The sequence below is a fragment of the Mus caroli genome, unplaced genomic scaffold (assembly GCF_978045245.1).
Source record: "Mus caroli unplaced genomic scaffold, Mus_caroli_1 scaffold_8, whole genome shotgun sequence".
In the NCBI taxonomy this organism is placed as follows: Eukaryota; Metazoa; Chordata; class Mammalia; order Rodentia; family Muridae; genus Mus; species Mus caroli.
In genome coordinates this window covers 44,957,721-44,984,185 of record NW_028227263.1, presented here as the reverse complement: position 1 = coordinate 44,984,185, position 26,465 = coordinate 44,957,721, and the positions used below count along the sequence as shown (strand labels likewise).

Here is a 26,465-nt window from a genome sequence, read left to right as displayed (position 1 = left end):
GTGGTCTTGGGCAGAGAAGATAGCTGGAACCCGGCATCCTGCAGTCCTCCGGAGGCAAGGAGTGGCAGCGTGGAGGCCGGTCCCAGAAAGACACTCCCTCATCACTTTCGGCAGCCACCCTCATTTCCATAAGCATCCTTCCTACTCCCACTTGCTTCTACTGCGACCCAGTTAGAAAACACACAAACAAAACAAAACAAAACAAAACAAAACACAAAAACAAACCAATGACTGCTGACTCTCTCTCAGCAGGGGCCTTAGAACGCGGCTGACTTGGCTCGGTACCCTGGAGAGCGTCCTTGGGCGAGGTCTTGGGTGGGCGGAGTCTGCAGCCAGGCGGAAGATCTAAGCGATTGAGGGGTAGAGGGTGATGAGGAGAGTCTTGGACTCAATCTCTCGCCCCTTTCCGCACCTCCCCATCCAGATACTGTCCTGGGGAAGCCCCTGTCCCGGCACGTGGGACTTAGAAAATCTTGGGTTCCATCCATTCAACGTCTTCGTCCATGAGGAAGTCAACCGTTTACTGAGAAATTAGAGTTGTTCCCCCAAATTTTACAGTTCTTTATGTTTTGAATCTGTGACCTTGTCTTTCATGTGAGGAAATGAAATTGGAGTTCAAAGAGGTGAAATGGCTCCCTTAGGCGTGTAGCAGAGCTGGAATTCAAATCCCATCTGAGCCCTGGAGCCCACTTCATCTTCATTGTTCTGGACTTTGACCTTGTTCCTGCTGATCCTGCTACGGGGGAACTGTAAGGTGTGGGCTGGCGTTTGGATAAGGAGCAGAGCACAATACCTTGTTCCCAGGAGATTTCTGAGCAGGAAGCCACCACTACCGTTTCCAGGTGGGAGAGCAGAAAGGGGGCCAGTCAAGGCTTCGAGCACCCACACCCAGGAGGCACCCTCATTTGAACTCTTCTGGCCCAGGTCCACTGACCAGCCGCTCAGGTCTGTGAGCAGATTCTGAGTCCGAGGGAGAGCTGTGAGAGACAGCCATGGTCCAGACCTTGGGGAGCACCTCAGCTCACAATCCTGGAGCAGGGAGGTGCCAGGCTAAGTAAGACACACCAGTTCCTGAACTGGCTCAGTTGTCTTAGAACCATCCTGATCCTTGTTTCCTCTGAATGCAATGCATTTTCCCCAGAGCTTTCCGTGATTTTCAGGTCCATCTTTGGGGTTCCAGGGGGGAAGCAAAGGCTGGCACATCTGAGGCTATGGGCCTACTGTGTCTAGAATACTCTGCTTGGATAGGCTGCCAGCACAAACTGGTTCTTCAGCTTGTGTCAGGTTTCCATTAAGTCTCAGGGGCTTCTCTGCCTGGAGCTGTGTGTGTGTGTGTGTGTGTGTGTGCGCGCGCGCACGCATGCGAGGGGTGGCACTCTCTCCATGACTTGGAGAGATGAGGTCACCCATGAGACTCACCATAGCATCTCCTTGGATTAGCTCTCCCTTCTGCCTTTAAAGACACAACTTAGACCCTCCACTGGAAACATTGCCAACTTCCTGCTAGGGTCAGGGTGGGCAGAGGGGCAAGAAACAGTTTGAGTCATAGCTGATGGGGCTGACCAGCGGTAGGTGTTTGCAAACGTATGAATAAATCAGTGGTAGAGTCAGAACTCCATTTCCTTACCCTAACAGTCTCCCACCCACCACCACGCCTGTTTCATGGTGTGGCACTTTCTCTCCCACGCACAATAATTGTCTACTGAGACAACTGCCTACCTGTTCCTTTGCGCAGTGCTCCCGTTCTGTTAGGTTAAAGCTTTGTCCTGAAGAGTCCTCCATGAGGACAGGATATGGGTGCAGATCTCCCCCCATGCCTAGAACCTGTGGCCACTGAAGGTGGGGGAGGGGCACCTGGGTACTCACAACTCCTAGTAGTTCAGGCATCAGCTCCCACAGTGGCCCTGGGAAGCAGTCACCAAAGGTAGGCTCTGTGACAAGGCTGAGTCTGCTATGTGACAGACAGCTCACACTGGTATGCGCCCTAGGACAAGACACAAAGACAGCCAGAGTGCCTAGAAGGGATGACAGTTCTGCAAGAGGCTTTGCCGTCGTCCCAGATTCTGAGGACAATGGTGTGTGTTTGCACCCTGAGGGACTTTGTGGTGGGGCCTCTGAAAGTCTGGGTTGTGTCCTCCTGTCCCTGGGGTCCCCAGCCCCATCTTGGTTCTTATGAGAACGCTGTGTTTCTGCATCCTTTCTGGTCTCTGTATTTCCATCTTTATCTCTCTGAGATGCAGCTATCTCTCCCTTCAGATGTTTCTCTCTGTGTCTGTGTATCTCTCAGTCTCTCCCTCTGTGTGTCTTTTCCCTCCTCCCTCCTCTCTCTCTCTCTCTCTCTCTCTCTCTCTCTCTCTCTCTCTCTCTCTCTCTCTCTCTCTGGGCCTCTCTCTGTTCCTCCTCCACGCTCCCTCCCCCTTCTGCATTATCAGACTTGCTCTAGCCTCCTCCCAGAGCCAGCCTAGCAGCAGAGGCAGTAGCAGCCGGAGAGGCAGGCGGAGCAGCCCAGGCAGCAGAGCTGGATCGTGTGTTGAGTACAGGCAGAGTCAAGAACCAGCCATTGCTCTTGGTTCCTATGCCTGCTGGGAGTGCCCCAGTCAGAACTCCGGGCAGTGGGGGCAGGGGGGACGGGGTGAGGTGCCACCTTAGTCTGGCTGGGGAGGCAGATGATGAGGAGTGATGGGGCAGGCATGCGGCCACTCCATCCTCTGCAGGAGCCAGCAGTACCCGGCAGCGCGACCGGCTGAGCCGTGAGTACTAGCAAGGGGGTTTGGGGGCTGGATAAGCAGCAGCGAACGATACCACGGACAGGGTCTGGGGAGTCCCTCTCAGAATTGGGGTTGAAATGGAAATCAGCCACATGGGAGGTTCAATCCTGCTGGGGACGGCTGAAGGACGGCAACCTAGTTAGGGGTCTCTGTGTAGAGGAGTGATGCCTGGCATCCTTCCAGGAGGTGATGAAGCTGGGGTCCTGAAGAAGGGCTCCTGGCTGGGGGATGGATGGTGAGAAGCCTGAACTATCCTTAGGGTGCGGTGAGGAGTTTGGCCAAGGAGTTTCTAGGAGCTCTGGTGGCTGAGTGGTGCTTCAGCACCATGGAGAAGGACACTCTTCGCCAGGACTGTGTGTAGAGGAGTCTAGGGTGTGTGTATAGGAGAGAATAAGGATACATATAAGTAAGAGTGATCCTAGAACAAGAGAGTATCAGGGTAATACATTCCATAGAATCAGGAATTAAGGGTTTGGGACATTACTTTATGCAACTTTCGCCTCAAAGCCTCCGTCCCAGGATAGTGTAGTGAGAGCCTCGAAGCTCCCGCTTTGTTCAGGAGCTGCATGAGTGGATGAAGGAGCCACTGTGAGAAGTTCCAAGGTGGCAAGCAGGTGATGGTGGTGGAGTGGTGCTGGTGTGTGTGTGTGTGTGTGTCTGTGTGTGAGCGCGTGCACACGCACACACATACACACACACCTGTGGAATATAAGGGGCATCCTGGGTGTGGAGGTCTTGAGGGTTCTGGGGTCCCTGGGTTGGATGTGAAGCAGCCTGTGTGGGGTTGTGTGGCTGTGGTAGGGTACTGCCTGTGTCTGAGTGAGAGCAGGCTGCCTCAGCAGGAGGAGGTATGCATGTCAGGTCATTTGCATATTGCCCTGCATGCTAACGTGTGTGCTCTGTCACAGCGACTCAGTATGCATGTTGCTTGCTTGCTTGGGTGTGCATTCACTGTTGTGTGTTATTAGTGCTTGAGTAACTGCTCTTTATGTGTGTGTAGGTGGATCTGTGTGTTCACTTAAAGTGTTCTGGTGTGGGTGTGTGATCACGGGGCTGGTGTGAGAATATGTGTACATCTTGGTCTTTGTGTAATCGGTGTACATATATGCCTATTGGTGCCCATTTGTGTGTGGGGGTTTCTTTTCTTTCATGGTTGAATACACAGTTGGGACACTTTGGCCTGACCAGGGAGGGAGGAGGTGGCTGAATGTGTGACCACCTCTTTGAGCCCAGGACAATTCATTCTATACCCTGTGGAGAGATGCAGAAAAGAAATAGGCAATAATGGCCCTGTCCTCTGGGGCCCCCTAAACTGCACAGACACAAAATAGCTCGAGAATAACGAAGCAATAAAGAACAGCACAAGCTAACAGGTGGTGCATCTTGGGAATGGTTTAAGCCAAAGCCGAGAGGTGGGATTGGGCGGAAGAACAGGGAGGAAGCTGTGGAGACAAAGTAGCTGCAGACAGGGCATGAGCCACAGCTTGCAGGACTTCCAACTCCAGATCCCCTGGGCTTTGAACAGAGGTCCCAAGGGAACCTTGAAGAGTTTTCTGCAAGGGAGGGATATGAATATTTGGGCAGAGGAAGGATGAGATTATGTTTGTGTTAGAGACCTGCTTCAGTGACACTGGCTAGGTTGTTCAGAGAACTGGGCTCAGAAAAGGAGAGCAGGGGCCAGGCCAGTTCAAGGAACAAGGAGGTCTGGGGCCAAGCCGGACAAGTCAGCCAAGGGGGTAGATAGAATAGAACTTTCTGCAGTGTATCTTCAGGTGGGGGGTGGGAGAGAGAGAGAGAGAGAGAGAGAGAGAGAGAGAGAGAGAGAGAGAGAGAGAGAGAGAGAGAGAGAGAGAGATCTCCTAGCTGAGGTGCATAGTGGTAGAATTACCTTTTGCTTCCCTCCCCTGACTGCTAGACTAGAGCTGGGCCTTATCCTCAGCCTGGTCCTCAGAATCCTGGTTATCTTCTCCTTTGGGCTCCTGGGCTGCTCTGGGTCCAGTCAGCTTACTGGACATTGATTGCCCATGTTCCCTGCGGCTCCAATCCCAGCTCCCCCTACCCACCACGCAGCTCCTGCCACTTTTCCTGCTTCCCACTCCAGCTCTTGTCCCCAGAGACTGCTGATGGCTTGTCTGGGATCTAGCCAAATGGTGATGGCGGGCGGGGGGAATGTACTCCCATCAGTACCCCTCTCCATCTTAATGGACTGGAGTCTCACTCTCAGCTACACTGATGCCAGCACTGCATTTTTTCTGCCTTCTGCTGCCAGGTCCTTTAAAATATAACCCCTCCGCCTGGCTCCTTCACTTACTCATTCATTACTTCACTCATTTGTTCATCAACAGGGCCTCCCTAGAGCCTGCTTGGTACCCATGACTCGGTCATTAGAGGCACTAACACAGTCTTCACACTCAAAGCATGCTCAGTATGAAAGAGACAGGGATGGAAACTGATACCATAGAGTGTCCCAGGGCTGTATGGAAAAAAACTCTGAAGAAGCAATGATTGGCTGGGCCCCAAAGATGCTCACAGGCAAGGAGCAGCAGAACAACATGTAAAGATGGGAAGGTATGGACATTTCAGTGTAGCCAAGGTACAGAACGGACCCAGGCCAGGAGCCAGAAAGGGCATGGAAAGAGACAGAGGCAAAGGGCCCAGCGTTTATAGTGTCTCCAATGTCACCCCCAGGAGTGTGGCCCTTTCTCAGGAAGTGGAGATGGGTAAAGATTTTTGGATAGATTGCCTCTGCTAGGAAGCCCTCGTAGACTGTCTCTTCTCTCTAACCTCATAACCCACCTTGCAGTTTTGATCCCTCATTGGTCAGGGTTGATAAATGTAGCTCAAATGCATCCCTGTGACATCTCCTGTATTTACTCTCACAGCCAAGGAGTTCCTCCATGGCTGCCTCATCTTCTCACCCTACTCTACAAGGTTTCTTCTCCAAATCTTGGATGTCAGAGCCATCCCGTGGCAGTTGCTCCTTTCCTCTATGGTGTGCTGGCTGCCCTGTCCAGCTCCCGACTTGCACACTACAAAGGCACTCACTCCTTTCTGCTTGGGTAGCTCGTTCCTTTAAAGCAACCCCAAGTAATTGGTTTGGCTTTATGTCCTTTCTCTATGCCAGGTCATTGTCCTTATCCTAAGCTGTTGCACTCAGGGGTATAAATGGTCTAGGCGGGGCAGCATCTCAGGCAGGACAGCATCCCAGGCCGAGTGAGGGAAATGAACAGCTTCTAGTGAAGGTACACAGTGAGCTGAGTAGGGGCAGTGCAAGGGGCTGACTCTTCTTTAGAAACCATGGTACAGAAGCAAGCATGGCCTGAAGGGGAAACGAGGATAGAGTATAAGGAGAACTTTCCACCGCCACAGAAGAGCTGTGGAATCTGCTGGCTGGGGACTGGGCTGGTGGAGGAGAAAGTGTCTCAGGATGGGAAAGAGTTGGAGGCAAGTCTTTATTCATCCTTGATCCTCCTGCAGGTGACCAACAGCAGCCAGGAATAGGGAGATGGGATTCAGTGATGGAGGGTCATTCATTCATTCAGCAGCCTTTCCTGGTGCTGCTGCCCAGCTGAGTACTGGGTTCCTAAAAGGACATGGATGGAGCCAGTGACTGCGATGGAGGAAGGAACCACCTTCCTCTCTTGTGCCTGGGCCACTGGTGCAGCCTTCGAAGGAAGAGTCACTGCTAGCCAAATTGAGAGCACACAATGTGCAAAGGCCAGGCAGGGATAGCATAGCTTTGCTTATGCCAGGACTAGCAGAGCTCAGAGTGGCCTAGGTTTGAAGTGTATGCTGGGAGGGAAGCACTGAAAAGGGAGCGAGGAATCAAGGCTAGACAACAGGTAGCACTTCTAGCCAAGAAGGTGCCTCTGATAGCTCGGAAATGTAAAGTCTTTTAAATGTGCAACAATTTTGGTTGCTTCTAGTGCCCCTGCTCAGGGCCTGCCAAAGGACGCCATACTGGTTGAGAATGGCTCAGTGAAATAAGCAGAGACCCTGGAAATGAGGGCAAGGCAGTATTTGTAGAGTGGGAGCCCTTCCAGAAAGTATCATGCAAATGAATGCAAAACAATATTCAAATCAGCCCGTTGAGCTTGGCAGGTTAGGCGCTGAGACAAGATCTCCTGCTTCAGTGCTGGCCTCCCGCTCCCTCCACCCCATCCGCCTCAGGCCCAGGCAGCCAAGATGGCCTCATCTCCTGCTCAAGTGCCCTGGCTTGTCTGACCCACAGACTATGGCTTCCAGGGTGGGTTCCACCAGCTCCCTGTCAGTACCTCCATCCTCTTGGGATGTCCATATATTTAGTAACGGGGATCTTTTCACACGTTTATCTCTCATTGTTTAGCTGCCCGCTCCCTGGGAAAGGCCAGTTCCCTAGCGATGTGACCCACTTCTTGATGTCTCTGAAGTGATAGTCTCACTGCCCTTTTTGAGGCAGCTGGAGCTTGGTACAACAGAAAGAGTAGGTGTCCGACATCTGGGAGGACTTCCCACTAGTGTTGCTGAGGTGAATGGAGCTTGGGATTTCTGGGGTGTTCTTCCTGGTTCAGAAGAAGCTTTGAAGACAGGGTGGTGGGGGTGGTGTGTGTGTGTGTGGGTGGGTGGGGGGTAAGGTGGCAGATAGACATAGGTTCTTCCCAGAGCCACATGGTCCTGGAAAGTTGCTCCACTTCCCTCTGATCAAAAAGTGTGCAGTGGCAATAAGCCTTCTGTCCTCACAGGAGAGTTGTGAAGAGTCTGGAAGCACAGATCGTAGCGCTAGGAGTTCGGTGAGTGCTCATATAGAGGCTAGCTGCTGTCACTGTAGAACACCCACACTCACCTACACTTTTAGACCACGGCTAGGAGCCCAGAGAGCGTCAGTGTGTGGGAAAGACAGGAGGCGGTAGGTGTGGTGAGAGGCACAGATGCTCTGTGGGCAGAAGGAGGTGTCTGATGGACATAAGATCACCTTTCTAGGCTGCACCTGCCTGGTCTGAGGCCAACCCCCAGAGGGTACATTGGAAGAAAGAACTCACTGAGGAAGGGGTTAAACTCGTGGCCACACCCACAGCAGCTTGAGTCATTCTGGGAATTGTAGTTTGGTGTGAGTTTGCACTAATTACACTTGGTCTAACCTCTTTCCAGCCAAATCTACACCCTGCCGCTGAGGCTGGTAGTTGGCAGGCCCTAGTAGGGTAGGGGTTGGGAGCTGGGGAGCTCATAAATGAAGCAGCCTTGACCCTTTCTCTGCTCCCTGTCTGCTTGCTGTGTGCTTCAGTGTGGAGGTAGGAGCAGGGATCAAAGGATTAAGTCATAATGAGAACTCTTGCACATGCACAGGGAAGTTTACAGCTGCCTGAGCCTGATTTCCACAGCTATGATCTTCTTTAATCCCCTCCACAAACCCAAGAGGCTGCTGTTTTCTGGATGAAGGAGCAGAGGACTCAAGAAGGGACTGACTTGCCCACTGGAATGAGTGGGGGGCGGGGCAGGCTTGGAGCACAGGGCACTCAGGCACCCAAAGCTCCTGATATTCTCATGAATTATTGGTCCAGATGGTGAAGCACTAGCCTTGAAAAACAGGAAAGATATAGACAATTCAAGTTGGGGATGAGGCTTCTCAGTTGAGGAACAAGAGCTTCCTGGGACGATGAAAGCAAGAGCTGCATTCTGTGGGATGTAAGGCCAAGGGGAGGGGGGAGCTAGGCCTAAAGACCCGATGTCAAGCTGAGAGTTTGGATGTGCGGCTGTGATCTGCCAGAACTCCCATCCCGAGGGCTTGAAGTGATGTCACCATGGGGTTTTGGCATTGAAGCCTCGGGAGCACTGATTGACATGGACAGACCAAAGGCTGTCTAAAGCTCAACTCCATTCTTGGAGCACCCAACACTTGGGTTCTCTTCCTCTTCTTCCTTTTTGCTGCCCAGGCTTGGAATTGGTACTGTACAACAGAGCTGTGCTGTAATGTCACATAAGCCCAGCAGGGGTCGCTACACACTCCATTCCAGCCCCAATCTTGGATGTTAGGTGGACCAGGAGGGAAGAGTGAGCAAGGAGCTTAGATGGGGGAGAGAGGGTAACACATTGCTCCCCACCTCCTTTGAGCTCCATTGCAAAGGCACACATGGTAGGGAGTGAGGACAGAGAACAGTTGGGACCTCAAAGCAGGGCCAGACATGCTGGAGGAATGAAGCTCATAGATAGGAATTTCCCACCTCAGTTCAGGGGCTGATTAATTGGGAAATAGACTTAGGAACACCTTGTGTTTAGGTTTAGGTTTTTTTTTTGTTTTTTTTTTATTGTTTGAAATGTGTCTGATCTGAAATGCAGAATAATATTAGTTGTTGTTGTTGTTGTTGTTGGTGGTGGTGTGTGTGTGTGTGTGTATGTGTTTGTACCTTAGTGTGATTTTCCAGTCTTAGGTATGTGTATACTGGTCAGAGAGGGGGAGAATGTGTGGACTTCTGTTTGTGGAAAAGTGTGTATATATTTGTATGTGTGTGCTTGTGTGTTCATTCTTATATCTGAATCTTGGTAGACGGTTTGCGTATGCAAGCGTGCCTTGTATGCATGAGTGTGCATGTATACAGTGTTATGCACATGTGTTCTAATGACACTGTGGGTATCTGTTTGCAAGTGCATGTGTGTAAAGGGCTTCAGGCCTGTACTGCTGACGCAGTATGGCCTCACTGAGGTCTGGCCCCTCATCATCATCCCTCTTGGGTCCTGCCTGCGTGAGGGTAGAGAGGGCTACAAGAGGTCAAGCTTCAGCAGTGGACATGCTGCTCAAGCACACGGACTCTGAGGGCCCTCAGGGGACTCTGGAATCCTCTGCATGAAGACCTTAAGGAAGGGTCTATTGCCTTCATGTTCAGGTTGGGTGGCTGGAGTCTTTGGCCATTGATTGAGAGGCTAGATGTGGCTGGAGAGGAGAGATTGCATTCCTTCCAGGAGGACAATACCTTCATGGCGCCCAGAGGGCTTTAAGGCTCCCAGCCCAGTTCCCTTATACAGAAGCAACTATCAAAGCGCAGAGAGGAACAGTGAAATCACCCAATGAGATCAGAGAGAGAGGGAGGGGGAGGGGGAGGGGGAGGGGGAGGGGGAGGGGAGGGGGAGGGGGAGGGGGAGGGGGAGGGGGAGGGGGAGGGGGAGAGGGAGAGGGAGAGGGAGAGGGAGAGGGAGAGGGAGAGGGAGAGGGAGAGGGAGAGGGAGAGGGAGAGGGAGAGAGAGGGCTTAGAGTGGCGAGAAGGGTGTGTGTCTGTCTGGTCTGGAAGGCCTCTCCTTCAGCCCCTTAGGCAGTTGGGGCACCCTGAGGAGATCCAAGTCTGTGCTTGTGCCTCCTTCCACCTGGGTGTCTCCACTCCTCTTGGCCTTTGCCTTTGAAGTTTCTGCCAGCGCTTCTGCAGGCCGCAAGATGCCTTCCGGGGGCTTGTGAAGTCTGTCATTCCAACAGAACACAGGGACTCCTTGAGAGGAGTTTAGTGATAGGGGTATGTGTGTGTGTGTGTGTGTGTGTGTGTGGTGTTCCTTTTAGAGCCTCAACTGTGTCATTTTGAGCAGAGCCTTTATTTTAGGCTTCTCCTGTTCTGACATTGAAGGGTTCCCTACGGTCTCTCCATGAGCTCTGGGGGCTGAGACAATACTGGGTTATGGATGGGGAGGCCCAGAAAGCCAGCTTCACCCAGAGCAGGATGCAGGACAGCGTGGGGGCTTCTTTAGGAAGAAGGCTCAGCTCCCTGCCCCCTGGAATAGGATGTGTTCCACTCATGCGTCAGGAGGCTACACATGGGTTCCACCTGCATGGAGGGGCCACAGGAAGCCGTGTGGGGAAGCTGGGCTCTGCTGGGCTCCTTAGCAGCTGTGCTAGTTAGCACAAGGATGGGAGGCTACGTGGCCTGACTGAAGGCTGAAACGGAGAAAGCCTTCCCTGGCACGAGAGTGAAATCTGCCCTCTTGAACTTTGGAATTTGAAGCCCCAGTGTCTTCCATCTGAGCTCATTTGACCCCCATCATCCAGGAAGAGTCTTGGGACAGAGAGGGGGCAGTGTTGGGGGGGGGACGCGACAGGTTCTGGCTGCACAGAACTTGTGTGGGAGAGGTGAGGAGCAGGCAGGAGTACCAATACCATGTCAGAAAATTCAGAATTGCTTTAAAGCTTTGAGTGGTAGCCCAAGTGGAGAGAAGAAATGTTTTTTGAAGTGTTTTTTCTTTAATTACTTTAAACATTTAGCTTATATGTGTTTTATTTTATTTTTGCCCCTTTGAGGCAAGGTCTCATTGTCGCTCAGCGTAGCCTGGAACTTACTATGTAGTCAGGATAGCCTTGGGGTCTTGGGCTCCTTGCCGCTCCCCCTGGAGTGCTGGGATTTCCGGCATGCAACACCACAGCCTGGAGAGGGAAGGGATGTCTCCAGAGTGTCCTCTATAAAAGCTTCGGCATTGCTTGTTTAATCACCTAACAAGTCTTCAAGGAGCCAGGACCGTTGTGTAGAGAACAACCGAAATGCCTGTCGAGCCGTTTCCCTGTAGGCTGTGCTGAGGCGGGCTTCCTGTTGAGGGTGTAGATTGGCAGTGGGAAGGCCTGGGGCAAGAGGAACACTGGACCGGAGAGCTAGAGTCTAAACGTGGAGAAGGAGCTGCCAATGCCAGTGCCAGTGACAGTGTGGTCACCACTGCCTGACAATAGGAGTGGGGTGCTGAGGGGCAAATACCCGAGCTCTCTGCCTTTCCACTCTCTGCTTTCCTGCAGCAGTGCCCCACCTACATCTCAGCAGAATTCATCTGGAAGTGTTTGTGTGTGTGTGTGTGTGTAGTGGTGTGTGTATGTGTTTGTATGGTGTATATTTGTGTATGTGGTGTGATATGTGTGTGTGTCTGTGGTGTGCATGTGTGTGTGGTATGTGTGTGTGTATGTGTGTGTGTGTGCAAGCACCTGTGTTGTGTTGTGTGACATGTGTGCATGTGTGGTATGCATGTGTATGTGGTGTACATGTGGTGTGTGTGGCTTGGTGTGTGGTGTGTGGCTGTGGTGTGTGTGTGTGGTATATGTGGTATGTGTGGTAATGTGTGTGCCAGTGTTGTGTTGTGTGATGTGCATGTGTGTGTGTGGTGTGCATGTGGTATGTGTGGCATAGTGTATGGTGTGTGTGCCCTCCAGCACATGTGCACGTGGGGAGAGGGCGTGTGTGTGTGTGTGTGTGTGTGTGTGTGTGTGTGTGTGTGTGATAAGTCAAAATGAAGCATAGGCTAGAGGCCAGCCTCCCAGCAGAAAGGATTGACCCTGAATCTGAAAGGACAAATGGATGACGGGAGGACAAAGTCCAGAGAGGGTAGAGGCTGGCCCACAGTCACACACCTGGATGATCCTCAGAGTTCATTCCACTGCCAGGTCTAGCCCTCAAACTCCTACTCTCACATTGACTTTGCTCTCTGTAGGTGCTTCCTCAGGGCCCCCATATGCATATACGTGGTGGCTGTCTGGGAATGCCTTCCTGCCCTGCCTGTTGCTCCCCCTAGCTGCATCATCGGGTAGGGGGTGCTGTATGGAATGTCCTTAGGATCCACTCACCATAGGCTCCGCATTCTACAATGCCACCTACTTGGGCATTTCAGCCGTCCTTGATGATGTCCAGTGTGCCCTGCCCATGCTCATCACCCAGCCCATGGAGACAGATAGTCCTCGCCCTGCTGTGTTAAAGACAGGAGTGCCCTGTCTGGAGTGCCTGAGTACTGGAGTGGCTTACTAAGATGACTCCCAGTGCTGCTGGAGTTGACCTACCTGAGCGACAGGGCTTTGGGGCAGGAGGAAGAACTTGAGGATAAAGAGGCAGACAAGGACTCTCAGTTCCCATCAGGACGAAGAGGAGGGCTTCTGTGGGGTCAGGTTACAGTTACTCTGGGCTTAAGTGGATTAAGTAGTCAGAAAAGGGATGCTGTGCGGACCCAGATGAGAGGTCAGAAGTCCCCCTGAGGGATGGCTGAAGACTAAGTTGCCTTGATGGGTCAGAGGTGTCATGTTAGCTCTACCCTGGCTCACTGACCTGAGTTGTGGTCAGTTTTCTTTGATGCTCCTGATCCTCCTTCAGGGACAGCCCTTCCTTACCCAGGCTGTCTGCAGGGACAGCCCTCCTTGCTTCATGCTGCCTCTGCTGTATACTCTTGGAATGCCCACCAGTGTTTCCCATAGGTCATACTCCCCAACTCTCTCCCCTGAAGAGCAAAGCTGGGCCACTGCTCTTCATCTCCTTGTTATATTTGTGACCTCAGAAATACCAAGTCCACACCAAGTTCTCTCTTGAAGAGCTTAGTCCTGGCTGAGGCGTCCATCCTTACTGCTGTCCTGAGCCCTGGCTCTGGGCCCTCTTGGGAGATGAGTCAGTGAGGGAGGCTCCCTCGTGATGCTGAAGGGTTAGGGACTCTGGCACACACCAGAAGGAACCTTTTCAGCTTCCAATGGGCCTTGAGCCTTGACTCATTATCAGGGATAATTAGCTACCTTCAGCCCCACTCAGTGTGTGGTGATCATTAGGTGCTACTGTGGGCAGCTGAGTCCTTTAGCTTCCTCTGGCTCCAGCTGCCTGACCTGATGAATTAGGTGTCATGGCCACAAACATACAAGGCACCGAGAATCTAGACTTAAGGATACAAACACCAACACAGGTTCTCAGAGAGAAACAAACTCGATTCGTATCTCCCTACATGAAGAAGCTCACAGCACACAACGAGGCACCAGGTACACAGCAGTCATTAGTGTGTATTGAACAACAGAAACAGGCTCATCTAAGACTGACCTAGAAACAGGAGAGAGAACAACTAGACACATCCAAGCACACAGAGCAGACTCGTTGACCTAAGCAGACAGCATGGGTGGGATTCAACTCATGCATGCTGCATCCCAGGAAATCACTCATGATTGGCACGGGCACAGCACTGCCAAAGTCAGACCCAAGCACTGTTTGAGTCTGTTTCTATTAGGGGAAAATCCTTCCTTATGATCCCTGCCTTTTACTCTGGTCTCAGGGTCTCCTCTTTCAGAGGACTTCCTAGATCCCAAAACACTATTGATGTATTGATATAGATGATATATACATATATATTGATATCAATATATATGCATTGATATAGGTTTAGGGATGAGCAGGGCTAGCACTTATTTTTGGTACTCTGACCAGTTACGTGTCTGCATTAACAGCTGCCCACTGCAAAAAGAAGCATTTCTGACCAAGGCTGAGAGCAGCATAAATCTATAGATATAAACATAAATTTAGAAAGCACTTTAATAGTATACCCATTTAACAAAACAACCATAGAGGTTGCCCCCTGTGGCCTGTGACCTCTGCAGCTACGGGGTTCTGGATAGGTTCGTACAGTGCCAGGCATGAATGTTTTACCGTAGAGCAGGCCTCAAATCCAACCAGAAAGCAGTTGGTTCCCCATTACACTCATGCCCTTATGTACCAGTGGCCACATCTTACCTGGTAGGTTAGTGTTGTAGCATGTAGGGCTCATGGCTGAGTTAACTATAGATGCCTTCTCTCCTTCAGTATAATGACACAGTAGCCTGTCTAATGATACAGTAGCCTGTCTAATGGATACATTCTGGTGCTATGAGAGCTAACCAGCTGGGAGAAAGTTTCCCAGCCTGTTCTTGGTTAATTTCTCTATGTCCTGCAACCAAAATGTGTGGTGTCTTTGACAACAGAATCTTAACATCCAGTTATGATAGGTGATCAAGGGCAATGGCAATAGCTTGTGGTATTCTGGGGGCTTCTGGGGACTCCCTGACCAATAAATGAAGGCTGGGTACCCCATGCTGAGATGTTAGCTTATTTATTGGGAACAGCATTGTTCACCAATTCAGAGTACCTCCTCTCAAAGGCTCCTCTTTTTGAGATAGGCTCCTACTATATAGCCTTGAACAGTCTGGAACTAGCTATGTAGACTAGGCTGGCCTTGGATACACAGAGATCTGCCTGCCCCTGCCTCCTGAGTACTGGGATTAAAGGCGTGCACCATCATGACTGATTTCAAAACTTCGTTTCAAAAACACAGAGGGCAGGAGAGATGGCTCAGAGTTAAGAACACTCGCTGCTCTTGCAGAGCACCCACATGATGACCTAAAACCATATTCCAGTTCCAGGGGATCTGTTACTCTTTTGGCCTCTGTGGGCATCAGACAGGCACATAGTACACATTCATACATACTAGCAAAACAGGCATGTGCACATACACATAAAATAAAAAATGTTCCAAAAGTACATATTTGAATTAACGGATTGATTAATGGATTTCTGCAATGCTTTTCATATGTCTTTAGGGTTAGTTAGCCTAACCCCACCTCCTCCTCACCGTCATTACCCTTCTCTCATACCCACCTAAACCTTTAGTCCCCAGCATTCCCCTCTTCAGTCTGTAATATGTTTTTTTTAACTCCTCCCTCCATGAAGGCTTATTCCCCACTCTGGTCCCTGGCCTGATAGAACCCTTTTCGTACCCCCCCCCATCAACCTTGAAGGTACCATTAACTATTTCTCACACTGCTTTTGTCAAATCTGGGGTGATTTGGTTTTTGTTCTCCCATATCCAATGAGATTGTGGCAGTGGGTGTAAACGGGCCATTAAACCGAGAAACTGGACAGAGGCTAAGGTGAAGGGGATGAGTCATTGACAGCATGGAGGGACCCCTGCGCTGAAGCCACTGCTGCCTCCTTCTCTCAGACACTGTAGTTTCTTTTATGCCTTTTCCAGGCTTGCTGGTTAACCCAGTTCCCTCCTTCCCCAAGCTGGCCTTGCCGCTCACCAACTCTTTTTATACTCGCTCATTTATGTGGAGTGTGCCTGAGCTTTCCTATCCCCTGCCCTCCTCTCTCCCCTTTGCTCTCCCCTCCCTTCCCCTCCTCTCTTTTCTCCTCTCCTCTCCTCTCCCCTGCTCTCCTCTCCTCCCTCTATGTCCTCCTCCATGTCCACCTCCTCTTCTGTCTCCTCCTCTTCTCCCTCCCTCTCCCCATTTTCTCATGCTTTTCCTTATTTTCTTTTATTTGGGGTTTGGGTCAGAGTCTTTCTATGTAGCCCAGGCTGGCCTTGAACTCTCAATTTTTTTCTCCATCTCCTTCAGTTCTGGGATTACAGGTAGGCGCCACCACATTCAGCTTCTGCCTCTACTTCTAAGCACTCTTCAGTCAAGCCATGGGCTCAGACGGCATGGGCTCCACATCCACATCCAGCTACCTAAGCCATGTAATTTAGAGCCATCAGGGGAAGCAGTGGGAGGTGCTTATGAATGAAAGCCTGCCACACCCCAGTGGCAGGACTCGCAGGTCCTGCCACCTTTGTTCCTGCCTCTGTGGGTGGGCATGATCTTGGCACCCACCTCATTAAGGCTGCTGTGAGGATGAACTGAGACCACGTGGGTAACGCGCCTGGCAGGCACTGGGGCTCTCTCATGGGCTGTGGAGAGTGGGAAACGAGCTAATGAGACTGAGGATGTGCAGGTGCACACAGGAGGTGACTATTGACACCTTGCTAATTGGCACTGAGCAAACTAAACATCTGCACCATGAGCACCTACTAAGCACACACTGTTGCTACTCAGCTCCTCCTGAGTCTCAACAGGGCTGTTCCTGCCGTGAGGGCCTGGAGGGTGGGGTGGGACTTCTCTTTCTAAATGTTTAAAAGTATGTGTTTTATTGAGAAATAACTTACATATAATAAAATCTCTAATGAAAGAGTATAATTAATTTTAGTAAATCTGTAGTCATGTAATCACTATTGAAATTAAGGAAGGCAGTTTTAAAAAGATTTATTTTTATGTTATGTAATAAGTGTTTGCCTACACATTATAAGTGTACCACGTATGTGTCTGGTGCCTGCAGAGGTCAAAAGACAGTTGTGAGTCCCTGGAGCTGGAGTTTTGGGTGGTTGTGAGCCACTATGTGAGTACTGGGAACCAAACTCAGGTCCTTTGCAAGAGCAGCGAACACTTTCACTTATAGAGCCATCTCATCATCTTATCCTCTGCCTCAGAATGCTCTCTTGTGCCCTTTGTAGTGAATCATGTGTGTGAGAGTGTGTGAATGTGAGTGTGTATGTGCACATGTGAGTGTGGTGTCTGTATATGTGTCTCTCTGTGTGTGTCTGTGTCTCTGTGTGTATCTGTGTATATCTTTATCTCTGTGTGTGTGCATTAGTGTATGTCTGTCTGTATACATGTATGCATATCTCTCTGTGTGTGTCTGTGTCTCTGTGTGTGTCTGTGTGTGCATGTCTCATCTGTGTGTGTCTGTGTATACCTTTATCTGTGTGTGTGTGCATAAGTGTATGTCTGTCTGTATACATGTATGCATATCTCTGTGTGTGTGTCTGTGTGTGCATGACTCTGTGTGTGTCTGTGTATACCTTTATCTCTCTGTGTGTGCATAAGTGTATGTCTGTATACATGTATGCATCTCTGTGTGTGTGTCTGTGTGTGCATGACTCTGTGTGTGTCTGTGTATACCTTTATCTCTCTGTGTGTGCATAAGTGTATGTCTGTCTGTATACATGTATGCATATCTCTCTGTCTGTGTGTGTGCATGTGCATGTGCATATGTATATGTGTGTCTTTGTGTATGTCTATATGTGTGTGTGCTCCTCTCTCTCTCTCTCTCTCTCTCTCTCTCTCTCTCTCTCTCTCTCTCTCTTGACTGGGGTAGGACTGTGAAAGGCACTGGGTTTTCCTTGCCCTGACCACTTGGTCACATATAGTAAGACTGCCTTGTATGTGCTGGGTGGTGTTAGGAAACTGGTCACCCTTTCTGGGCCTTAATTTCTGCTGCTGCCAAGGTGACAAGGGTAGCCAGTTTAAGAGATACTTAATATGTGGCTTATGATGACAAACCCTGGATAGGAAACTGAAGTCATGTCCTCAGAAAGGCACAGGTTGGGGGACAGAGTACAGGGTTTGCACTTCCACAAACCTGCATCTCCAGGTGTTCTCTGGGGGCCCTGAGGGCCATATATGGGCCCAGATTAGAGCAGAGGCCTGACCAAGATGACCCCACTCCTCCCCAACCAGGGGCCACCAACCCCATTCTTTGGATTATCAATTCCCTGAAAAGAAGGGGGCCACCTTGTTCCCCAGTTCTAGAACCAAATATTAAAGCAATTATGTAACTAGCAATAAATTACTTAAAGTAGTGACTCACTCAGCTTAATTAGAGCGAGAGCAGGGAGGGATTAAGGTATTTTTAGAGCACACACCTCACTCCCTCATGCTGGGTAGGGGGAGGCCTCCATGCAAGGTGGGGGTAGATTAAGGGCTAGGAGGCATAGAAGTACCTCAGCTGATGAAAGCTGATCTCCCATCCTGCTGAGTTCTTAACAAAGTCAGAGCTGCAGCAGGAGACATTCCGGTCAAACTGGAGCAGCCTTTGCTGTGGGCTTGTTGACTGCAGGGCAGGGACAGTAGATTATAAACTATGATGGACAGGGACTATGTCTGTGACCCCCTCTCCACTTAAGAGGCAGACATATTTTGAGTTCAAGGCATACCTTTGATGGTCAGTAGCTCTGTGATCTTGGGCTATCTCCCTTGTCACCCCACTCCCTTGTCACCCCACTCCCTTGTCACCCAAATGTTTTCCATTTCCCACTGTAAAATGGACATGCATTTTCTACTTCACTTGAGTGCACATCGTAAGGCTGGTATGTGTTAGTGAGGGTGTGTGTGTGTGTTATGAGAGAGAGAGAGAGAGAGAGAGGAGAGAAGGGAGAGAGAGAGGGGAAAGAGGGGAGAGAGGGGAGAGAGGAGAGGGAGAGGGGGGAGAGAGGGGAGGGAGAGGGGAGAGAGGGAAGAGAGGGGAGAGAGGGGGAGAGAGAGAGGGAGAGAGAGAGGGAGAGAGGGAGAGAGGGGAGAGATGGGAGAGAGAGGGGGGAAAGAGGGGAGAGAGGAGGGAGAGGAGAGGGAGAGGGGGGAGAGAGGGGAGGGAGAGAGGGGAGGGAGAGGGGGGAGGGAGAGAGGGGAGGGAGAGAGGGGAGAAGGGGGAGAGAGGGGAGGGAGAGGGGGAGAGAGGAGAGAGAGAGAGAGAGAGAGAGAGAGAGAGAGAGAGAGAGAGAGAGAGAGCAGACTCCAGTGTTGTCTCCATCAGATCCAAGCTCCCAAAGGGCAGAATCAGATATGTTTTGTTACTACTGCATTCTGAGCTTCATTACAGGATTGTACATTCTAGGTGCTCAATAAAAGCAAGAAATGGAGGGCATTTGAGGTACCTGATGTGTGGGAGTCTGGCCTTGCCTCTCTGTGCTGAGGAGCTGATAAGAAAAGGTGGGCTTCCTATGAGGACAAGCTAGGAGGGTTCAGCACTATGGACAGCTCCCATCCCGGGAAGGACATTTTCTTCTGGTGGTCCCCAGAATATCTGTGATGGGCCCATCTTCCTATTGTGATTGCCACCATTCAGGGTAGACTAAAGAGGAACTCCAGCCAGTACCCAGCAATAGGGTATTAGACTTTCTCAACTTAGAGGAGATGAGAGAGTGGAGTAGGTAGGTCATGAGAGGTCTGGGGTGGGGTGAGGTCTTCAGGGTTGGGTGGGGTGTGAATAAGGATTGGCCAGGAGGATTCAGGCAGAGGGGACATCCAGGCTTCTGTAATGGGTAATAATTCTGACCCTGCATGTTCTCTGAACTAAATTAGTAACTTTTAAAGGTCATCCATTGGTACCTGGGCATGACATGATCTTCTCCTCTCTCTTCCCTTCCTCAGCCTCAGTGGCGTACTGAGAACATCTCCTCTGCCTTATTATTGTCTAGTTACCCAACCACAGAAGCTGGGGCAGCAATACTTTCCACCACTAGTTCTACTGAATTAAGTTAGACTGAGCTGGATACGCAGTAGATGCTACTACAGTAGGCTGGAGCGTCTCACTTGGAATGCAGAGGGTGAGAGGAGGGCACAGATGGACTGGGTGGAGTTTAGTTCACACCCTCCCCAAAGCCCAGTGGTTCTGATCAGATCTGACCAGCACTTCTCACACCTTGCTAGTCTTGCAGAGTTCATGTGATGAATTTGTGATGACAGCAACCAGTGTTTCTATGACGACTGTATACTGATGATCTTAGCCTCCACCGGTGCAGGGGCAGATGCCAAAGACCCCTTTGCCCCGCCCCCCAGGCCTTTGTATGTCTGTGCTTGACAGGGGTTAGAGCCTAAGGGATAGCAGAGGAGGGAGATGGAGTCTGGGCCAGGGCCTGGGGCTTTATGAGAGTAGATGGAGGTCATGAGAGCCAGTGGGACGCTTGCCAGTTACGTCTCTCATCTCCTTTTTCATGTCTTCCTCACCTACCTTCTTTCTCTTCCTTCTACTTTCTTTGAGCCCCTGCAGTACATGACTTGACTTTTTCTGCATCCTGAGGAGCTGAGGGAGATAGAAGGACAGGCATATCCTGTCTGAGTGCGCTGGTATGCAGTAGGCCAGAGGAGGGTCTGGTTTAACTGTGCCAGCAGCCTTGCTGGGAAAGGGGTATTTCTGACCCCTCTTGAGTGAGAAGGGCTTCTGAGAGGACAACCAGGGTCCAGAGGGAAAACATGGAGGGATGGGAGCAGCCTGAAGGCAGGATGTATGAGAGCATGAGAGATTCGACATCTGCAGGAGGGAGGTAGTGAGGGATATCCAGTTTATAGCACGTTAAGGGACCATGGAGATTTCCATTGTTGCTTGCTTGACTTTTAAATGGGAGAGCTTGTTTTAGAGACGGAAAAATAATTCCTAGAGGCAGGAAGTGACTTGCCCAAGCTTGCTTAGGTTACTAGGGATACACAGAAAACCTTTAGACTCTGCTAGGTTCCAGCTAGGAGCTCTTGCCCCAGTCCTGCTGGCCATCATGGCAGGGCATGGCAGGGGCCACAGGTCACTTTGCTCTCGGTTTGAATGAAATTTGCGTGTATTAGCTCTGTGCTGAGGACTTTTCCTGCCTGAGTCAGCCCACTGGCTGAGTCTGAAGCCTGGGTCAGCCCACTGGCTGAGTCTGAAGCCAGTAGCTGCAGGGCATCCAGGACAAGGTCTGGAGATCAGAGCATTTGACAGTGGTCAGGAGGGGATGACGACCAGACATGGATTCAAATTGGGTGTTTGGAGCCTAGTGTGCATGTTTTTGTCCCAGCACTTGGGAGGCAGAAGCAGGAGGATCTCTGTGAATTTGAGGCTAGCCTGATCTACACAGGGAGTTCCAAAATAGGCAGGGCTACACAGGAAACCTTGTCTCAAAACAAACAAACAAACAAACAACAAAAACACCCCAAACTGCACTTTGGGTCTTTGGGCTCCCTGCTCAGGACCTATTCTCCCTCTTCTTCCTCCCCTACTCCCAGGGACCTTTGACTAAACTAGTCACTTGTAGGAGATAAAGGTGTCCCTGTACCCCTTACAATCTCCTTAGGGCTCTTTCTGGACCCTATCCTGGTATTGAGCCTGAGAAAGTAAAGAAAGAGTCCTTTAGCCCCATTTTCCTGATGAAGAAACTAAGGTCTAAAGGCAACAGTGACTCTTTCAGGGTTGCAGCACGACAGGGATGGGGATGGGCTTGGTTGCCTTGCCCTAGCTCGTCTAGGCTTCCCCCATCTTAAAGCTCTCTTTCCTCTCCCCCATCCCACTGCACAGCATTACTGGGCCTGCCAGCCTTGATGGATGGCCCCACAACTCAGCCTCCCTCCCATGCCTCTCCGGATGCTGGGCTGTGAGCCTCCTAATCACCAGTCCTTCCTGGCTGCCTAGCCATTCATCTCCTAGAGCCTTGCTTAGCACAGGAATTTTCTTTTTCAGGGGATGCACAGCAAGTTCTCCTTTGTAAGTGAACCCCAGGTTTTGGGGTGGGAGGCTGGGAGTTAAGGAGCATTTCCTACACCGTTGCTAGTGTGCTTGAAGTCTTTCCTGGGCCTCTCAAGGCCACCTACACAGCATAGCAGCCCACAGATATAGTTACACCAATAAAAGCTCTTGTGTATCAAAACTATTCTGTGATGGGAAACACTGTGGGTGAACTTCACATGTGTCTTCTCATTCATCCAACTGTTTGGATGTTATTGTTAATCTTTCTGCACAGATAGGGAAACTGAGGCTCAGACAAGGCTAGGTGATGTGGACAGCACACACATGTGGCAAATGGAGGAGGTAGGATTTGAACCTAGACCTGCACTGCACACATCTTGTGTCCACAATTCCCGCTCTATCGGCTTGCCTGTGTACACATGTGCGTGTGCATATGTGAACATGATATACCACACTGGCTCTCGCAGCATCCGTCCACCTAGTCCAGATGCTGGGGCATCCAATGGCAACGTCAGGCTGTAGAGGAGAATGAGGGTCAATGTTCATTATTCCCGGGCTGATTGTAGGCCCTCACCCTGGCTGTGACACTGGCTGGCCAGGAGGGTGGGGTCTTCATGGACAAGGCTACCATCAAGGCAGCAGAGGAGGAGGCTGGGAGACAGATCAATCATTCCTCAGCATTGCCTTCCAGGAACTGGGGCTCAGGGGACGATGGCGCCATGGGTCGATTTTCTGGATTGTGGCCCAGACCCAGTGTATAGTGTGTCGGGTAAAGCCGGTGTGTAACAGTCCACCGTCCGCTACCAGCCCACACCTCCCCTACTCCCCCATGCTCCCTCACTACAGAAGGGAGAAATAACCTCTCAGTTCCAAGGCACCCTTGGCACCAGCTGCTCCACACCTTACTGTACCTCAAAGGCAGTTTGGTGTGTGTGTGTGGGGGTGGGGTGGGTGGAGTTAGGTGGGAGGCCGTGAAGGCTGCCTGAATGTGCTAACTATGGGAGTGGGAACTGTAGGGAGATGGGCCAGCACAGACAGTGGCCTCCAGAGACCTCTGTGGGTAACTTAATGAAATGATAAATGTCAAGTGTTCCACACCACAGGGCACATAGTAGGCACTTAATTAGTCTTTATCTTGGTCCTTCTCCAAGATCCTGAAAAGAGAGAGGCAGATGAGGCATATGGGTACCTCTGAGTGTACTATGCTCCCAGAACAGGCTATCAGTGCCTCCACAGTGCTAATTAGAGAAACAATTACCATAGGTCCCGGCAAAGGCTAGCATCTGATAGGGTCTAGCTAATTACTGTCACATCCTGACATGGGGAGATGGGACTCTCCCCATGGAGGAGTAATGGCCTCCAGCAGGGCTTGATCTTCCTAGGATATTCCACATCCTTGAGGAGACTTGGGTCACCCCCTTCTTAGATGTCCCTACACCCCATGACTTTGCCCAGGCCCTTCCTTCTACTCACACTGGCTTTAGAAGACCAGGGTTTAAGACCTGGCTCAGTGCCTGCTGGCTACTGAGAAGGTTAAGCAAATGGCTTCCCTCTAGGGGATCAGTCACCTGTACCTATACCCAGGCACAAGGAGGATTAAATGAGATGTTGCCTGCCTGGCACCTGCCACTTCCCAGGTCCCTGGAGGCTGTGCTGCTCTGCCTTCCCCGCCACAGTCTGAGATGGGCAACTGGGTTTGTTTCTCTACTAGCTGCCTACCTTGTCCTCAGTCCCCAGTACCCTGAAAAAGTCTGTTGTGGAGGAAGATGGCAGGAATCTCCAGGGCAGGATGTCTGCCTCCATCTTAGGCTATGTCATCTTGTTCTGTCTGTAGGGAGACAAACATGGTTTGTATGAAAAGCCTCCAGAGCCTTCATGGGCAGTCGGAGTGGGCTGACAGAGGCCGGGTAGGGAGTTTTGCTTCCTATTCTGAAAACCTGACTATCCGCTGTTTCTGACACTGCTTGGCTTTGTCCCTGTGGTGGTAGGACAAAGGCCGCTGATCAATCTCTTTGCTGAGGGTTTGTGTCTAGATGACTCTGTTTAGGGCAGAGAGAGGCTGTTGATGTCTGTGTGGCCTATGGGCAGATGGAGAAGGAAACACCCAGGACTGAGGCCAGCTCAGGATGCTGGTGGCCTCCGTGCCCTTGTCCTCATATTTCTGCCATCTTGTCCCCACTGCCGTCTGCTCTGCTTCCCAGTCTGGTCCTCACTGGCGGGCTCACCCGTTCTGTCCCCTATTCTCTCTTCCTTTTTACTGTCACTATATTGCCTCCTGCCTCTGGCTTATCTTCTGTCATGACTCCATCCATCTCTGTCACTCCTCGGAGACTCTCGCTCACTCTCTGGCACCCAGGCCCAGAGCTAGGCATAGGGTCTCTGTGAGAGCTGAGAGCTGGTGTCTGTCCAGCACTAGCCTCCAGCTCTGCCTCTGTGTCTGGCTGGCTCATCTGCTCCTACCGCCCCACACCTGTCTTCCTGATTGTGCCTCTTCCTTTTAGTCCCTGGATTCCCTTTGTCCAGCTCCAATGTTTCTCAGCTCTAATTTTTTGAGTCTTGTCTCTTGGGTCCTATATGGACTTAACCTCTCTGCCTCTTTCCTCTCTGTACAAGCCCTGCATAGTAGCGGATGCAAGCCCAGCCTGAGAGTGGATGTAGTCTGCTCTCTTGCTGGCTGCCTCCAAAGCCCCCGACAATGCCCTCCGCCCCACATCATGCCTTGTTGCTAGGCCTTGGGCTTGCAGCACCTGGCTTCCATAGCGACGGGTGCTTAGAAACCGAACACCACATCTCCTGGTCCCAGTACGGGAGTCTGCTGATCGAGTGACTTTGGATCAATCAGGAAATGTAGCTGCTTCCAGTGCAGAAAGCAAGAGAAGAAAGGACCATGATCTTTGCCTCCTAGAGCCTGGGACCACTGGGGTAGGAAAAGGAGGCTACCAGGAGGGAGGCCCCTATCTCTCCTGCCTGAAGCCAGTCTGTCTGTGTAAGGAACAAGAGCTTGGGGAACTGGAGGCAGCTGGTTGTTCCACTATTCCTAGCTGTGTGAATTTAGACAGTGAACTCAATCTCACCAATTGAAAAATGGCACCAATATCACAAGACGAATTGAGCGTGAGGATGGTCCCCACTGTTCCTTTTCTTCCCTGTTTAACTGGCAGAGAAGAGCAAAGGTTCTCAGACATGGGAGATGGTGCAAAGAGCAGAGCTGGAAAGCCTCACATATGCAGGGTGATCAGAAAGGACCAAGAGCCATATCTGGAGATGGTTCTGCCACAGGAGTACCACAAAGGAGGGTCTTGGTCTCCTGGTGGTGGTGGTGGTGGTGGTGGTGGTGGTGGTGGGGTAACTTGAACAGACTTCAAAGGGTAGCTTGAACAAACCCTCTTCAGCCTTCAAGACTCCCAGAGTAGAGAACCAAGTGGGGTCCCTTAGTCTATTCTCAGCCCCTCCTTGTCAGCTGGTTCTTCTTCCTGCTAAGGTCTTCTTGTAGAGGTCACCATAACAGCAATAGCCTAAATCCTGACCTGTAAAATTTGAGCATGAGGCCAAGGGAGACTGCATGGCTCATGGTCTCACTTTCTAAGGGACCACGGGATGGGGAGGGAGGAGCAAGGTGGGCCTCGGGAGAGCGAAGGCCAGCAGTAACATGTCACTTGGGCTTTGGGTTAAACATCCTGTGCCTAAACCATGCACACTCATCCTGCCAGGGACTGCAAGGCTTGCTGGGGGTGGGGAACAGCCAGTGCTGTCTTTTGCTCAGCTCCTAAGCATGCCTGGCTCTGCGCTGTTGCGCTGTTGCTCATGGGTTCTCTGATTTATCCGTCATGGCCCGAGGAAAGCCAGCTGATCGCACAGTTGAGAAGCGAGAATGGACTGTGTTGGTGCTTATTAGGATGGTGACACTGGACTGAGTCACTTACACTGTCCCTGTTCCTTCCCTGTCTTTGCAATCTGGGGCTCCCCATGGCTGTTGGCACTGCCTGGGAGAGTGGTGTTATTTCTAAAGGCTTTTCCAGTTGCCCCTTCCTTGGTATTCAGAGACTCAACCCGTAAACTTGCAAGTTCTAAAGGCCATAGAAACCCAGATGTGAGAGTCTTGCCTATGTCATGATGTTAGTGTAAAATAATATTAAAATTTACGGGCTCTTGCACTCTGAGGACTCTAGGGCTTTGAATTTCTCAGAACATGAAGCTGTGCAAGTTTCTCGGAGCCTTGAACGCACCGACTGAGGACTCCCTGAAAGGTCTGTGAGTTGGCTGAGTATGGGGCTTTGGATCCCCGTGGCTTATAGTGTCTTACCTCAGTTTCCCAAACAGGCCCTGCTCTGAAAACCCCAGGGAAGGGTGTGTGTCCAGGAAGGACAAGTTAATGATTGGTTGTAGTATGAGACTCTGCGGAGTCTGTCGAGCTCAGGAACGGCAGCTGCTTAGGTAGGGTTGTGCAGGGCTGTGGGTGGCCACCCCAGCTGAAGGCCAGCCCGTCCATTCACTACTCTTGCAGCTTAGGCTCAGGAGGGCTGCGTCTTACATGGCCCTTTCCTAGTGAAGGAGTCAGAACAGTTTCCTCCCCTGTTCTTATAGATGTCAAGAAGGGAGAAACAGGGCATCAGGAGGGAAGTGGGCCTTTATCTGAATGGACAGGGATGTGGGGATGAGCTTGGTAGGGCTCAGTGATGGGCAGGAGATGCAATAAAGGGGGACTCAGTGGTGACTGGGTTAAGTGAGAAGGCAATGAAGTCCAGGAGAGACTTCTCCGGAATGCCTCCGTACTTTGATCAGGTTCCTGAGATAATGGATGGCATTGGGTATCTAAGCACCTTGAACTCACTTGCTGACCTGAGACAGGCCAGAGGTGAGAGCCCTTCTTCCCATGGCTGCCCAAAGCTGTACAGAAGATATCCAGGAC

At 51.0% G+C, this 26,465-nt stretch overlaps 1 protein-coding gene across 3 annotated transcripts in view; it reads left to right on the top strand.

Moving 5' to 3' along the window:
- The first annotated feature begins 2,495 nt into the window (after positions 1 to 2,495).
- The window catches only part of Pde2a (phosphodiesterase 2A), a 90,486-nt gene continuing 66,516 nt past the window's right edge, over positions 2,496 to 26,465 (top strand). For 2 of the 3 annotated variants that reach the window (XM_029479518.2, XM_029479517.2), the window contains exon 1: positions 2,496 to 2,750. In XM_029479518.2, coding sequence (XP_029335378.1) covers positions 2,680 to 2,750 — 71 coding nt within the window. In that variant the 5' untranslated portion in view covers positions 2,496 to 2,679. The remainder of the gene's footprint in view (positions 2,751 to 26,465) is intronic. The other variant, XM_021166409.2, reaches the window with a different exon arrangement.